We start from the raw sequence: 16,926 nt of genomic DNA, 5'->3' as shown, positions 1-16,926 counted from the left end.
TTGACTAGCTCATTACCTGTTCTGCCATCTCTTACCAGCAAAATTGGAGATCAGTATGTGAAAATGAACCATTTTGGCGATTGTAGCTTGGTGCAATGGGAAGTTCTTACGGAGCCCTTTGGCTGGTGACCTTTTTCTAAGGGGTTGGTGGGTGGGTGGTTGGCAGCTTTTTTTTTCTTCTTTTTTAGCTGAATCTTGGTGCTGTTCTGCCTTGTATTGCTTTTTGTGTGCTCACAGTAATAGTTTATGGCAGTCAAAATACCTGATTAAGTGCAGCTGATTGCTGCTGGGCAGAGTCTGGTTTATGCCTAGACACTAAGTTTTACTGTAATACAGAGCTAAATTGAAGAAAGGCTTTTTGGTATTCATAAAAATACAGTCAGGTAATGTATTACCTCAATAATAATTACAGACTTTTTTTAGTAGCTACGTTGCAGTTGTCCCAAGTCATCTGATGTGTAGTTGAGGTGCTGTTGTTAGCTGTGAACCTGAGCTTGCGTATTTTTTTTCTTCTAAAGGCAGTGCCTTGGGGATAGGGAGCGTAAGTACAGTAACCGACAGGACTGACCGTGCAGGTTGTTACGTGTCTGCATCCCAACTCCACATGCTGCGGGACCTCTCTTTGCTGCTGCCTGACGCTCAGCCGCTTCCACAGAATTGCGAACAGAAAAGTGAGCTTTAGGCCTGCGCCCGTTAAGCAGATCTTCATTTTGGTACTAGTTCTCAACCAATATTTTCCTCCAGTGAGACAAGTAAATTTCTGCTGGCTGTACCCAAACTACAGCCAGCTGGAAAGAGCAGGTTTCAGCAAAACTGGTGTACATGCAGCCTCCGCCAGCCACACTTGAAGATTGGTGACTCAGTCTGGGTGAGTTTGGCTCACAGTGTGCTCGAACTGTCATGTTGTGCTCAAGCGGTGTTTCCCAACCTGTCTTAACAGGGGTGTTGACTAACTGGTTTTAGGAGAAGCCCTGGACTGTTTCCTACCCAGCTGCCACATTGGCCTTTTCCATCTAAACATTGAATTTGCTCTCTCCTTTGGTAGGGGAGTGTTTCCTTCTGTCTTATGAGCTGCTTCAGAGGTCCATGGACCAAAGGTTGAGGACCTTCTAGCAGAGGAGTTCCGTTAGGCACAGCACACCAGGCAGAATGAGGTCAGATGCATCTTCTGGAGAAGATGCACTGGGAGAAATTGGGGAGAGTCAATGAACAGCTATGGATCCAGTGTCCTGGGGAGGGGGAGACTATTCTAACAGCCATGTCCTCTGATGCACAAATACTATTTGACCAGCTTGTTCTGCTTGAACATTTCACAGCTCTGCTGCATCATGCTCCCCCAGTACTAGCATAGACGGGAGATCTGAGGGTCCTTCTTTCCTCGTCTTAATGTGTTCAAGCTTGGTCCTTTTATAAAACTACATCTCCCAGCAGGCACTGGGATAACTGTGTTGCCTAATCATGAGATCACTTCCCTTATGGCCATCTTGTCAACCCTGCGTAAAACACTTTCTGGTGAGCAAAGGTGGTTAGAGAGCTAGACCAAGCAATAGAAAAGTAACTCTGCAAATTATGGCTGGCAATGGAGCAATCGCAGGTAGGATTCAACGGGGTTGAAGTGTCTGTGTTTATCAGAGAGGTAAAGCTGTTAGAATTCAGCTGTTTGAGCATACGTGAAGCCGCTTGCACACTGCATGTCTATTTTCATGAAGGTCATATTAAAGGCAGGAGAGTTTGCAGAATGAGTCCATCTGAAAAACAGTTAGAAATTTGCTAGGAATCTGTAGGAAATCATATTTCCCTCCAGCTTAGTTTTGTCTTTAAATATTTCTACAAAGCCAGAGTAGAAATGGGGCCATTTGTAATTCTTTTTACATACCAATAAAGCATAGTTTGTGAACTTTGTGGACAAGCAGAAGGATTCAAACATTAAATGTTTGGTTTTGTGCTGAGGTGGGAGTCCTGATGCCTGGTCTGTGGGGCCTGAGGTGCTGTTTCCCATCGAGGTGGCAAAAGGTTTTCGTTTGTGTTGCAGAAAACAAATAGCAAAATCATGTTTCTCAGTGGCAGTAGAAATGGGGTTGTGCAAGGATGCGAGATGCTGTACTTTCATCTGTCTGAGCAGGACTTGGAACAGCAATGGGTCCTTGTCCAGTTTAGCTTGAAAATGAAACATTTATAGTGGATTGCAGAGATGGGCTGTCAGAAAAATTGCCTCTGCCAGGGCAGGCACTGCTGACTTGGCAGCTGCACATTAACTTGAAGCTAGATTTTGGAAGGAAAACACTTATTCTGAGGTGGCAGGTGGCTGCTTCTGATTTTTTTTTCTTCTTTATTTTTTCTTGTCTGGGATGGAAATGGCCAGGGTAGAAGGCTGGTCAATATGGTAAGAGGGTGTTACAAAGAACAAGGGGGCTATAAAGTAAGCTAAGAGCGAGACAAGGAGTAGGAGCGTGTGCATAGATTAAGAGCAGGGCTGAATTTGTGGCAGAAGGTACTACAAGGGAAGCTAGGTGAGACTTCACAGCACGTATGGCTCAAGCACGTGCTACGCTGCAGCAGGTGGAAGGTAAGCTGCCTTCTGCTCCGCAACCAGTGTGCGGGCACCGACCTGACACACAGCAGGTTTGGGACTTGATGGATCAGGGACATGGCTCTTTCACCACCCCCTTGGAGAGAAAGGCAGTTGGAAGGGGGGAAAACAGACTTTTTGCTCTGCAGTTGCTTTTTTTTTTTCCCCCCCCTGGTGGAATGGTCTTGGTTTTTTTTAGTTTTTTTTCCTAATAGCCTATACAGCTTGTGCATTAAGCATTTAATTCTGCAGTGAGTCGGCAGTGACTCACAACAGAAAAACAGCTTGCAACTAGGAACCAATGAAAATGCTGACTAAGGAGAACCTGAAAGTAAAACATATTGAGGTAAGCTCAGGTAGGATATTCAGGTTTCTTGTAATAGTGTATAATTTTAAAAATGTTTTCTCTGTGTTTTGTAGTGCAGGAGAACTCTTGACAGTGATTGCAGGCACTGGAGCATTTTACTGCAGGCATTAGAGGCAATAACATAACAGTGCTTGGTCCTGAAATTAATTACTAAGGCTGTAAGATGAAATTTTGTGAATGTAATAACATTCCCAACTTTTAAAGCAGAGGTGGAGCTAGAGCATGTCAGTGCTAGGAATTCTTTCCTGCTTTACTGAGGGGAGCATCAGCGAAGTGTGTAAAGGGGTACAACACTCCGAGAAAGGCAGCAGAGTACAAAGCCACTTAAACATGGAAGAGGTATGCTGAACAAGGCTGCTCCTTAATTAGCAGAACCTTGATGATGATTTAAATCCAGTAAGCAACTCAGCTGAAGAAAGGACTGCAGGAGGCTGCCCAGCTGTTGCTGTAGCACTTTGAGGACTGAGAAGAGGTGCTGCATGAGTGAGTGTGGGGTTTTCGTTTGGTTTGGTTTGGTGGTTGGTTTGGTTTTTTTGGTGGCTGGGGGTGTTGGTTAAGTTTCCTGCAGCAAGTGTACCCCAGCTTAGGGGAAATAGGTTAGCTGTCTTGTTAGCAACGAGCTGGCTGCTCATGCCACAGTTTTGCTGATAAAGCGGCATAGGAATGTGTGCCAGCATAGCTTTCCGTGCCAGGAATCCCATTTGAGAGCCACACTGGCTGAAGCCTGTGTAGACATGGCCTGAGGGGCTTGTTCAGCTGCTTTGTCTGGTTTGTCTCATGGCAGGGAGAGCATGCAGTCTTCTGCTGCAAAGCGTAGAGAGCCGGTTACAGTCTGACTTTGCTACAGTGCTGGGAGGGATTTGACTTCTAAACCCTCCATAAATGAGGAAAGGTGTGGAAACAGTCTGTGAGTTTGGAGGGATGAAGTGGGTTCGGATGGTGAAATGGAGCTGACTTGTGTGCCCAGGAGCTGGGCATGCCATCCTGGAGTCTTGCTTATGTGCCTGTGGTTTTTGTCTCCCAGGCTGTTGCAAATTGTGAGCATTGTGGCTAAATTAAGTGGGATTTCATAGAGGAGTGGAGGTCTTGAAGATGCTGGGCCCCTAACAGCTTCAAGAAAATGTATCATCTGACAGGGGGAAGTGACTCCAGGAATTTCCTTGCTAAGAAAGAAGCTATAGTGTGAGCTTCCCTGTTAGATAAGAGAAACTCTGCATGTGGATGCAGGAGAACCAGCCTTAAGGACCCAATCTGAGTCTGAAGCTTTAGACATGCAGAAGAGTGGCCAGTGTCTCTTGCACTGCAAATTCTCAAGTGTGGTTTGTGTTCTTGATACTATCACACACTTACGTTTTAAGCTATAGTAGCAGGTTGTTTGTAAAAGTGATGTGCCAAGAGTTTAGATCTTTAAAAAGGGAAGTATATGCTCCTTTGTCAGTGAAATTCCTCTTGACAGTGACTGCATCTATGAACCTGTTTGTTTGAAACAAAGCAGCTCAGCAAAGGTATTTTCCTCTTTAAACTCTTACTTTTTGTTGCTGCAATAGTCTTGCATTTACACACCCCAACTATGATGTAAGAAGAAAATTTCTTTTAAAATCACTACTTTTTTTTTTTTTTTTTTTTTTTTTTTAATGGGCTCAGTCAGACTCCTTCCTGTCTCCCCTCTCCTGCTTTTCCATTCTCTCAGCTCAGCCCTCTAGCACAGAAGGCTCCCAGGGAGGAAAAAGGACTTAGTCCACTTGTCAGAGACTGATACTAAAGGTAAGAAGAGCACTGCATAGGATGTGATCAGGATGTGTTTACTCCTCTGCACTCCACTGAGTCTCTGTCCTTGTCCCTAACCAGCACTTATGGTTTTCCAAGTGACATAACAAACTAAAAACCTCATGTTGGCTTTGCTGCCATCCAGAGAGTTTGGGAAAGTAATAACGATTGCTTGGCCATGTTGTTTGCCTGGGTGCCGTAGACTTCAAGGTGCACAGCTACATCTTCACTTTTCAGCTGGTTACAAGTGCGGCTCTTTGGACGTGAGACCAGCATGCCTAGTGGAGCACCTCCAGCCAGACTGGACGCTGCACGGCGAGGTCAGGCTGTGTGTGGGTGCTGGAAACAGTCGGTTGGCTTCTCTTCACTCATAACCGAGTCTAGAGAGTGGAAATGGCTAAAGCCATTTCTTTCGTCTGTCATGTTGATGCTCTTTCCTGAAATGCTGCAAGGTTGGCAGGCAAAAGGAAATGAAATGCCATATTATAAGCACTCAGATGACAGAAAGTATCTTGCTCCTCGGCTTTGTTGCTGCTTCCTGACCCAGGAGAGGGCAGCAGCAGCCCAGGCTGCGGTCTCTTCCAGCCTTTCCAGAACTTTGCTCTTCCCCTTCTTGATGGGAGTTTGAGCCTGCAAAAAGCTTGGCAAGAAACACAGTGCATACAGTAGCAAGCGAAAGGCAAATACCAGTTGGCTGGGGTAGTGACCGTCTCCTTACTTGCAAAACCGTGTGCTCTCAGCATGGAAGTAGAAAGGGAAACTGGTTCATAAGCAGCAGCGTAGAAGTATGGGGGTTCTTGTAGCAATAACTTTGGACTTTTGTTATCGATCATCACTATGTTGAGGTCTTTGCTGCACCAGAAAATAATGTTGTGTTGCTTTGGTTGCTCAGAGCACAGGTGGAAGGTAAGTACAGTGAAATACTGTCCGGTATAGTAATACCGATGTGTGGCTTGTAGGAACCCCTTCTTAAAACTTTGGTAAGCTGGTGGTGAATGCACAGGCTATCAGAACAGTCTTTGCAAAGGCTGGCTCTGATGCTGTAGGTTTTTATCACCTATTTTGTAGTGAGCTTTCATTTTTTCTCATGCTGTTTTACTTGTGAAATACTTCAGGATAAAGAATAGTAATAGCAGCACCTTGCCGACTTGCTGGCTGGCTTTCTAAACCTGCTGTCTGGATAATAAATAACAAAAGTGGTCTCTCTTACCAGGGAAAGTTTGTGTTTCCCCTTGTTTGGCATTCCAGGTGCAGACTCTCCATTCCTCTTCCTCGTTCAGTCTTTTTAGCCTGATGTTTGGGACTGAACACAGTGAAACTCTGACTGATCAAGCTAGTATTTACTCACAGCATCAGCTTTTTAGGTCAATTTCTCCCTGCATCTGAGTCTGTGCCTTTTAGACCGTCTGGACAGGTAGTTCTTGTATTACATGATATCACTAGGTGTGAAAAACAGCCCCCTTTAGCTCCCACCCTGGTGGTATGAGGCATTTATCACATGGGTGGAAGGAGGACATGCTTTAGGTATACTTCAGTCATACTTGTCTGCATAACATAGCTAACCTAGAGTAGTGGGCACATCACTTCTGTTGGTGTTTGTCTTTCCTGAGATTATGTGGGTCCCATATCACTTTCCCTGTTTAAACCTTAGGAATGGATCTGCCTTGCTTTCCTTTGACTTAAAATTGTCTGTTTCTCTGATTTATTGGGTATTTTTCAGGTCACACTCTCTGAAATCACAGCAAAATGCAAACCTGTTGTTACTCAAAGCTCTTTTAAAATGATTCATTAAAGAAGCTTTAACTTTGTGAAACAGACCTTGGTTGCTTCTTAATAAATGCATTGACAAAGGGATGTAGTTTTCTCTTCCATTTATGCTTTAACTTGCGGAGACCCTAGTCTTTTTAAAACATTTCACTTGGCCTTAGTCCACAGTCTTAAGCAGAACGACTTCTGAATGATCCCTGTCTCATTGTAAAAGTGCAGGGTGTTGTTAACCTCTTCAAGAAAATGACAGTCAAACTTTGATCTTGAATATGCATGCATCTGATTTTCATCTGATGCGAGGACTTGTTTCCTTGGTCTCAGAAACAAACAGGAATGGGACGTCCTTAGGGCTTGAGAAAAATCAGGCCAGAGCATTAGAGATCTAATTGTCATTTAGTGATAATTCTTTATGCTGGGATTTCAGTCTTCTCCTTCCTTGCATGTAGATGGGAGGGGGCTTTCTCTTCAGATCAAGCTACAGAGAGGAGTCTGAAGCAGACCACTTGGAAGAGAGCTCTAAGGCCAAGAGCAGGTTTGAAAACAGACCTACTTTTGTTACCTTTGTGACTGTTCGTTGTTCCCCATCTCCCCTTGCACCTTGGAGCTGACGCCACTCTAGAGAAAAGTGCTGCTGCATTGGACCATTTCTGAGGTGTTCTGTGTTCCCCTCCACCCAGCTGTGAGCAGCTCACAGCAAGCTGCAGAGCACAGATCTCTGAATTTTCTTTCTTTGTTCTTTCTTCTTCCTCCACAGAGACTCCCCAGTTGAATCCTGTGATGGAACCCCTGTCCTGGATGCTGGGCACCTGGCTGTCAGACCCACCAGGAGATGGCACCTTCCCTACAATGAAGCCCTTCCAGTACCTGGAAGAAGTGCACATCTCTCATGTGGGGCAGCCCATGCTCAACTTCTCGTAAGTCAAGGGGCTTATATGTGTCGGCAGCAGCTTTTGGGTCGGATCAGGCATGGCTCCAGTGAGACTTGTTGGTTGTATTTCTTTTCTAGTGGCAAAGTAAACAAGTGTTCACCTACTGAATGAGACAATGTAATGATACATGACTGCACGGTATGACTTTCATTTTCCTTTAAAACTTGTAATTAATTGGCATGCTGTTGCAACGTATCCAGAGCTGCACACCTGCAATCAGTGAAGATTCAGTAGCCCAAGAGTACAGTGCACTTCTACAGAGCTTTTCAAAAGTGAGTTCACACCTGTGAACTTGTGCAGAAGCACATGTATACAGGATCGGGACTGTGGCCAAGGTACAGGATACAGTTCTTGTGGCCCGCCAGTCCTGAGGTTTACACAGTGAGAGGTATCACAGTGCTGCGAATGTGACTGTAACTTAGAGTAGTGAGAGTAACTTAGGGTACCAAGAGTGGCCCCAGCATGACCTATTGTCTGTGCAAATTCTGTACCTGCCTTTCAAAGACCAGCGATTCTTCCACTTTAATGTGGTGTGCACTGGGTGCATATATTAGCCAGAAGATGTACTGTCCTTATGGCCAGAAAAGCCCCACTGTTCTTCTTGCTGGTGGTAGCTGTCTAATTAGAAATTAATCTTCAGGTAATAGCATTACAGCTGCTATCGCTCTGCTTTGTGAAACCCCCACTTACAGATCCAATAAATGGTATGGTACAGCTGTCAAGTTTGTTCATTTAAAACTGTCATCCTCAGTCTTCACCACCATGAATATCTGAGGAAAAATTAGAAGTTTGACAACCTGTATCGAATAGGAGGCAGATAGCTTAACTGCTTTAGCTGCAAGTAGTTGTAAGAGAAATCAAAAAGAAATCTGGAGGAAGAGAAGTGATGTGTTAGCTGACTGTTCAGTGCTGCTGCAGTACTCATTTGGGGGGGGGGGTGGGTGGAAAGTTTGTTGCTTTAAAAAAACAGATAAAAGAATAATTAAAAAATGCCAATGCTGTGTGAAAGATGCCCTGTGTTCCTGGTGTGCACCATTCGTTGTGACGGAGCTGCCAGCTCAGCATGTGACATTTTTAGTCGTTTCCAAAAGAAACAAAGCTCTGACAGTCATGCTTTGTCTACATCTCTCTCTCCAACTTTTGAACAGTTGCTGATTTGAGTTGCTTTTTTTTGTTTTTTGGTGCTGAGGAGATACACAGCTCAGGGCTGCTGAGCTCTGGGAAGCATCAGGAGAATAGGCAGCAGACCCTGTGCCTCCCTGGCTCATGGAGCAGTGCTCCTTGACTGTTACAAGACAGTTCAGATGACTCTTGAATGCTCCAAGCACTGAAAGAAGCCTGATTTAAGTTTGTTCATCCTTTGAATCTAGATAATCCCACTATGAGGCATGAGTCAGTACAGTACCTGGCCTCATGAGCTGCAGAGCACAGAGGCTGAGATGCTAGGACAGTCTTTAGCAGGGATGCAGCCCTGCACTACTGACAGAAGTCATTCCTGGTTCTCCTTATAACCATGTGGTTAAAAGGAGACATCCTTTATATAGAGACAAAGCCAAACGGGAGGAGCAGTTTGTGTATTTGTACTCGGAGAACATCGGGGAGCTGGAGGCAGCTGCAAGGCGTACAAACTGCTCCCTAACTGCATGCCTTAGCTGTGCTCCCCCTTCCTTGTCTCCAGTTCTTTGAAGCCTTATTTTTAAGGTTTCTTATACCGTGTCCTGGTTTTGAATAGAATAGAGTTAATTTTCTTTTTAGTAGCTGGTACAGTGCTATGTTTTGGGTTTAGAATTAGAATAATGTTGATAACACAATGTTTTTAAGTTGTTGCTAAGTAATGTTTATCCTAAGTCAAGGACTTTTCAGTTTCTTAGGCCCTGCGAGTGAGAAGGCTCTGGAGGGGCACAAGAAATTGGGAGGGGACACAGCCAGGGCAGCTGACCTGAACTAGCCAAAGGGATGTTCCGTACCATAGAACATTGTGCTCAGTCTATAAACTAGAGGGGGCTGGCCAGGGCAGGCAGATTGCTGCTCAGGGACTGGCCGGGCATCGGTCAGCAGGTGCTGAGCAGTTATATTGTGCATCACTTGAGGGGCTTTTTCCTTCATTCCCTTTGGATTTTATTCCTCTCCCCCTTCTCTCTCCTTTTCATTACAGTTGTTGTGGTTATTTTAGTTCAATTATTAAATCATTCTTATCTCAACCCATGAGTTTTACCTTTTTCACCATTGTCCTCCCCATCCCGCTGAGGGGGGAAGTGAGCGAGTGGCTGTGTGGTACTTAGTTGCTGGTTGGGGTTAAACCATGACACAGTAGGGGTGCCGTGTGCTGCATCTAGTGCTGTTGGTCTTCTAGGAAGTGTTGACTCCACGTTGTTTATTATATTTTACTTCACATAGGAAATGCTTTGGATTTTTCAGCTCTCAGTGCTTCTTTAATAAATAATTGCTCCAGCTTCCCACATGCTGGTGCCTGGACAAGCCCCTTGGTCAAGCTCTACTTGCACTCTTGCCTTGTAACCATTGGGGTGACAGCTGATGATACAGATATCCCCAGTCCCAGGACGGGTCGTGGTGGCCAAGGTGACTGGTGTTGGCCATTTGCAGCAGGCACGTCCCAGTTGCATGGAAGAGGCACATGTAGAAACTGCTGCCGCATGAGGGAGTTCTCGGGTGTGGATTTAGCAGCAGCAGCTCAGAGGTTGCCTCCATCTCCTTTCCTGTAGAAGGATGCAGAGTGGGAAATTCTGTGAAAAACAGTATGAAAAGACAGAGATTAGTCTAAAATAAATAGGAACCAAGAGGATAGTCCACTGCGTTATATAGATACCTAGCTTGCTATTGTGTATAAGCTGCTGTTTAATTCAGTTACCCATGTAGACTCAGGAATGCTGTAGCACTGATGTGATACATAAACATGCATGATATATGTAGTCACCCATAACACGGGTGACTAAACATACAACTCTGAAGCCTCATGAAGAATAAATAAGAATCTGAGCTGAACTAAGAAATAAGAGAAATAAGTCTGCTCTGTTGCTGCCTGCAGCAAGTAATACACAAAAACCCTCAGCTTGCCAGGTTTAAAAGCTAAATAAAGATGATACTGTAATTCCAGATATTTATTTGAGAAAAGGAAGCATTTGATGCAGAGTATGCCTTCAGCATCTGTGAAATGTCTGACTTCCTGGGGGATTTTCTGAGCTACTTTGTCGAAGTTTGAACTTAACTAGCTGCAGCTCTAAAAAGTAGCTCTGCCTGTAGAGTAACTGTATTTCCACATTTGCATCTCCCAACCATAAGCATTGTTAGTCTTCTACTCTTCAAATAATACTGAAGGTAGTCATGTAGTTAAATAAAATACTGTTCCCTCTGAGATGAAACCAGGCCAAACACTGTATTTTCAGTGCAACAAACAGCAGCTTTTGTATTCTGATTTCCCCTCAGGTTCAATGCCTTCCATCCAGACACCAGGAAGCCCATGCACCGAGAATGTGGATTCATCCGCCTCAAACCTGACACTAATAAGGTGGCCTTCATCAGTGCCCAGAACACAGGTACACACCTGATATCCATGGTGGGGAGGAGAGGTCCTTACCCTGCTCTGCCAGTTTCATCACTTTTCCAGAAAATTATTGCACATGTCACAGCTTCATTTATTTTCACTGTGGTTTCAGTGCCAAAGAGCAGCATTGCTGCTTTTTGGCACTGGACCCACAGTGAAAACAAATTAATAAATGAGCTTGTGTCAAAAGCACGGAGTTTCTATGATTGGCTATGTGGCTTTGCCCAGACAGTATGTCTTTCCAGCTTTCTGTATCAGGTATTTTGAGGGGTATGCTTTCCTCAAATGATATGTTGGTATTTGCAGACATAGCTTTGAAACCAAAAGAGCCTCTGCCTCTGTAATGAAGAATTGTAGTCTGAGCCTTAATGATGGCAGGTAGTAAGTGGCCAGTGACATTCCTGATGCCTTTGTAGCATCCTAGTCTTTTTTTTTTCTTGTTTGTTTGGTTTTGTGTGGAAGCTGGGGAAATGTCTAGATAGAAGGTTCTTCATTACCACTGCTGCTGTCAGCTGGCCACAGGTGACCGTGTCTGTGGCAGAGCCAGAGAGGCGTGGGCCTCGGCTCATGAACTCCCCTCTCTGGAGCCCTCCTCCAGTCGCTGGTGTCTTCCTTAGGCAGCCGCTCCTTCCAAACAGGGTCAGATTTAACATCCCACTAAACTGTTGTTACCGATGTCAACATTTGCCATATTTGATTTTGTGGTGCACGGCAGAGCTTGTGGGGATGTGGTGGTTTGAAACCTCCTTTGCAGCCTTTCCATCCAGGAGTGTTTGGTGTGAGCTGCTTAGCAGGTTCCCTGTGAGAGAACCTGCCTGGGCTGTGGTACTACCAAGAGCCTCAGCAGCACCATAGTCAGGGGAGCTGCTCTCCTACTGTTCCTTTAACAATCTTGGAGAGTAATCTCAGTGCAGCCTTATTTCTTAGTTCTTAAACTAGGAGATTTTCCCACTGTGTGGATGTAGTGCCTTGGTACTTGTTACACACCTTACAGGAACTGAATGAGAGAGGGAACCACATCCAAATGTTAAAGTGTTAAAACCCAGTTGGTGCTTAATTTTGCATCTAAAATTCCAGAGCAGGTGCTGAAGGGAACACTGCTAGTTGCAATGCGATATGCATCCCACATGATATGAGTAAGTCTGGCTAGATTTTTCTAAGCAGCGTTACATGTCTGAGGTGGTGTGGGTTTGCAGTTGTCAGTATGTGCTAGGTCAAATAAAACTGCTCTTCAGGGAGAGTGATGTTCTGTTACTTAGCCTAATAATTGTGACGTTGTTAAGTAACCTAAGTAGCTTAATAAATATTATGGCCTTGCTTCTCACTAGGTCTGGTGGAGGTGGAGGAAGGGGAGGTGAATGGACAAGAGCTGTCTATAGCTTCTCACTCCATAGCCAGGATCTCCTTTGCCAAGAAGCCCCATGTAGAGCAGGTGAGTGCACACACAGTGAGCAATCAGCGTGGTATTGCTAGCCCCAGAAGGTGTCTAGTTGAGAGGATAGGTTGATTAGCACACTTTAATTACAGATTGGCATTAGAAGTTCTTGGAAATGCTGCATGGCATCCTGGCTTATCCTTTCTCTAACAGCCTTCAGAATGTATTTTGTTCATTACAAGACCCAGAGGGATCATTAAGATAAGAGCTGATGCACTGAATCTGGCCAGCCAGCCCAGAATCCTGTCTCTAGCAGTGGCCAGTAGCCGGTCTTTAGGGAAAAGAATAGGTCACTCTTCTCTGAATACCTTTCTACAGGTGGGAGATTCTGGTGTTCTGGATTAACTACAGTATGAGGGTGCACATGTAAGGTATGCCCAATATTAGGCCCCACTGGGATATTTTAGCAATGCATGCCTTTCACCTTTTTTTTGCAAATCTTGCTTGCTTACTTTTTAGGGCATTCACAGGTCACTCTGGGCTCTCTTCCCATCCATGGCTGCTTGGCAGGGCTGGTGCTTGCTGTCGGCTCCGCTCTTGGCTGACTGCTTCTTGGGGTTTGAACTTTTTGTGTAGCGGCACTTTGCTGTTGACACAGCTGGGTGGGCTGCAGCCAGCTGCCAGTAAGACGGCACTGCTGGAGCTGGTGCAGCGTGCTGAGGTCACTGCTGGAATCCCAGTTATCACACACAGATGCAGTTGTCTTGGCTGACTAGCAGCTGAGAAAGGCAGCAAGGTTGAACAAGCTCTCACAGGGAGTAGGTACCAGCATGTTCTTGCACCTGTTTGGTTTTCTCTGGTAACGTGAGCCAAGTGACTGGCTGCAAGGTTTTAAGGGTGACAAGTGGGGGAGAAGACACACCTCACTTGGATTCCTTGGATTCCAGCAAATACAGTGCTGCCTCATTCTGGACTTCAAGGCTGAATTTTGCAACCTAGTTTCTAAGAGCTATAAAAGCAACCCATAGATAATGGAGAGCACGAGTTTGTACAGATGCAGCCGGTGTCATAAGCCTGCTCCCTACATTCACTGATGTGCCAAAATGTGTATGTCCCTGCACAAACAATGTCTGAACTCTGGAAAAGCAGTCTTAACTGCTTTGCCTTCCCATGCCTGTTTTAAGTTGTTGGCTATCTCCTTTCCCAGGAGCAACTGTATTGCCTCCTTTCTATAGCAGGAGGAATAAACCCACTAAATACTAAGGGTATCACCGAAGCAGTGGAGGCTTGTAATTACTAACATGTCAGTAAAATGGACCGCCCTCTCAGAGTCACCGCCTGAAATGTGAGCAGTTAGACTGGCAGGAGGAGAGGGGGGTGGCAACAGAAAGCCAAGAAATGGCTCGCTGACTGAGGGCTCTGGGCCCAGCTTTGGCTGAAGGCTGGAAGAAGGAGCCACCCGAGCTGAAGGTCCACGCTCGCCTGGCACCTGAGGGCAGTTCAGGCCTAGGTCCTGGTCACAGTGAGTGTCTGGGGGGGGCCTGGCTGGTGAAGGAGGATGTGCAATGAGAGGGTATGGCAGGTAACCAGCTCCCAACACTGCCTCTTCTCCACCAAGGACTGCATAAATTACCCACGGAAATGAAGAAACTGTGTCGTGAGAAGGGCGTGGGTGCTGCTGCTTTCGTTGCTCCTTTGGAGAACTCATCACCATTGTGTTGTGCTCCCGCCGAAAAGCGATTTGGGATGGCTGTGGCTTGGCTGAGATGTAACTTGGGCAGGAAGAGCCGTTCCCTGGGCCAGGGCTGTGTGACAGGCACTTGCCAGTGCAGCTGTGCTGAGGTGCAGGGAGCTCTCTGCATGGGCAGAGAGGAGCAGTCCCCGGGGCCTGTCCCTGTCAGAGGCGATGCTGATGGCACGTCAGGCGCAGCTGCAGCATGTGAGACTCTTCCCACCTCCCTGAGGAGCGAGTGGCTCTTGCCTCCCACCCTGCACCTAAGAGGGGGGAGATGCTGGTCACAGAGCAATGCTCCTAGCTGGATTTCTTTCTAAACAGCCTGCTCGTGTTCCCCTGCCAGTGCTTGGAGAACAGGCACGTTTTCCAATAATTTTAGACTTGAGGACAGCCCTCGCAGGGTGCAGGCATGGCGGGAGCTGGCTGATGCGCCTGCAAGGCTGCTGTGCTGTTGGTGAAAGGTGATGGAGGTCAGCGGAGTTTCCCGATGACTGGAGACCTGTGGGTCACCCGTCTTCAGAAAGTGCCGGAAGGTCAGCTACAAGCTGCTCAGCCTTAAAAGCTTCAGCCCCTGGAGACTTCAGCACATATGAAGGAGAAGGTGACTGGACCCACTTGGTGTGGTTTTACCATGGGTGAATGGTGCCTGGCTGACCTGGTTGTCTTCTGTGATAACATGACTGGATATGTGGATGAGGGAACAGCAGTGATGTCACTTACCTTGAATTCAGCAATTTCCCATGGCCGTTTCGCAGTGCTGCACGTTTCCTCTCCTGTGTGGAAAGCAGCACTCTCCCCTCGTGTCTCTGGTGTACACGGAGCTTGCCCTCCCACGGTACCAGCAGCCAGCCTTGACTGAAGCTGGCTTTTAAGAGAAAAATCCCCTCTTCTTTTTTTGCCCGGTTCATTTCATGTTCTTCTGGCATTCAGACTTAATGGCCTGACCTACAGTGGGCAGTTCAGGAAAACATGGGTCATTCAGCGACCCTGAACTAAGGTCACCTGTTGTGAGGTGATTTCTTGTTTAAGTCTTTTGTATTCCTTTTGATTGCCTTTTCCTGCTTAAGGTATTTGAGGAGCGCTGTTGTGCATTACAAAGAAAGCCCCACCTGATCAGCAAATATTAATCAAAACATCGTTTGCATGTGATGCTGTTGCTGCTGTTGCCCCAGTGAATGTCAGAGCAGCTTCGCTCTGAGCTGGCAATAACCTCCTGGGAGGACGTGTTGGATATTGGTACGAAGAGCACACCGTGGCTGGCCTCAGGAATGGATGTAAGGGAGCCGAGGCTGTCTTGGAGCACGCAGGCCGGCAGTAGCTCACGGGCATGCCCGTGGGTGACCTCCACTGGAAATGAAAGCATTTGCAAAAGCCTCTGCATTTTAGGAATTTCGAAATGGAGCTGGTTTAAGTGACTGCAAATGAATCATGCTTGCAGATTACCCTGCTGTCCCCAGGACTTTGGTTCTGTTTGCCCCTGGGATTGTGTTCATCGTGGGAAGCAAAAGCAGCCACCAGGCGGTATAAAGAGCTCTTTGGGATGACATGGAGCCAATCTGCCAAAATTGCACCTAAGAAGGACCTAAGTGCTAGTTGTGTGGGGTCTATGCTAAGCTGCCTCTTTGCAGCAGCGATCACTCGGGGAGCTGCTGTGCCCTGGTGCCATCCACAGTTACGTGGCTGTTCCGCCAGGCCAAGCAGCTGGAGGGATGCCCTCCAGAGTGCTGTTCTCCAGCAGGAGCTGAGGTTCAAAAAGGATGGTCGCGCATCTCTCCTTTACTTTGGCAGCAGCTAGGAGCAGACCTACGACGCATGCTGAGCAACGGACGCTTAGCTGCCACCTCCAGTGTGGAAGCTGCTGAAGCCTGAGTTCAAGTACCTGCTTGCACAGGTCCCAAGTGGCCCAGCTCCGCTGGGCATCCCCAAATTGCCTCTCTTGACGTTTGGTGCAGCGCAGAGACACAGCCTGTGCGGCTGGAGGGATGGGGACGATGTTGCCTGTCGAGCCCTCTCGATGGACAGCAGCGTGGCTCCCTCCTGCCCTGCGGCTGGTGGCAGGTGCAAGCGGAGGCTTGGCAGGCTCTGATCTCCCCGTGTAGCATGAGCAGCGCCTTCCTCTGGCCCCGGGTGGTGGCGTGCAGAGAGCCTCAGTGGTTCTGACAGCTGCCTTGGGGATGTCATCCAGCACAGAGCAGCTCCCTGAGCCACTAGCCGGGAGCTGCTCTTCTGGTGGAGGGATGCTGGCCTGTCTGTGCTGAGGTGAGGTCAGCAGTAGTTCCAGGACACTGTGCTGCTCTGTGGATAATGGTCTTGGGGCTTTGGAGCTGTTAATTTGAAAGGGCTGCCTTCTTTAGGAGGGAAAACTTCTCCTCGTTTACTCACATGGCTGTAGTGAGCATATCCTTCCCTCTGTGGTGCATTGACAGCAAATGTAAGGATGGCAAAGGGCAAGTAGACCGTGCAGGTACAGAACTTAGTCTGCAGATGCCGTTTGCTTGATTTCGTTATCTCTTTTCTTACCCCCTTTTCAGATTACCAGAAAATTCAGGCTCAATTCTGATGGGAAACTCGAACAAACTGTCTCAATGGCAACCACTACGCAGCCCATGACTCAGCACCTCCACATCACCTACAAAAAGGTGACGCCCTGACGCCAGGAGGGCCGGAACTCCCTGCGGAGGACGAGGAGCCCCTGGGGCATCGTGCCAAGAGCAGTGGCAGCTCAGGAGCACAGCAGGGCAGACCCTGGAGCTCACTGCCTGCGCTTGCCCCCAGGGCGCAGAGCTTCCCGTCCTGTTGAGAATGTTACTCAGATGTTTCTGTAATGGTATATCAATAAAAAGCTTTTATTTTTA

General features: G+C 46.9%; 1 protein-coding gene across 9 annotated transcripts in view; it reads left to right on the top strand.

Annotated features, from left to right (window-relative positions):
- The window catches only part of THAP4 (THAP domain containing 4), a 21,450-nt gene extending 4,524 nt beyond the window's left edge, over positions 1–16,926 (top strand). For 2 of the 9 annotated variants that reach the window (XM_055817225.1, XM_055817227.1), the window contains exons 3-6: positions 7,225–7,384; positions 10,844–10,953; positions 12,290–12,393; positions 16,603–16,926. In XM_055817225.1, the coding sequence (XP_055673200.1) occupies positions 7,225–7,384; positions 10,844–10,953; positions 12,290–12,393; positions 16,603–16,722 (494 nt within the window). In that variant the 3' untranslated portion in view covers positions 16,723–16,926. Of the gene's footprint in view, positions 1–518; positions 869–1,457; positions 1,595–3,305; positions 3,420–7,224; positions 7,385–10,843; positions 10,954–12,289; positions 12,394–16,602 lie in introns of those variants that run through there. The other 7 variants (XM_055817229.1, XM_055817230.1, XM_027792707.2 and 4 more) reach the window with 7 other exon arrangements.

The sequence above is a fragment of the Falco peregrinus genome, chromosome 12 (assembly GCF_023634155.1).
Source record: "Falco peregrinus isolate bFalPer1 chromosome 12, bFalPer1.pri, whole genome shotgun sequence".
In the NCBI taxonomy this organism is placed as follows: Eukaryota; Metazoa; Chordata; class Aves; order Falconiformes; family Falconidae; genus Falco; species Falco peregrinus.
The sequence above is the reverse complement of the archived record's forward strand: the minus strand, read 5'-3'. Positions and strand labels throughout refer to the sequence as shown.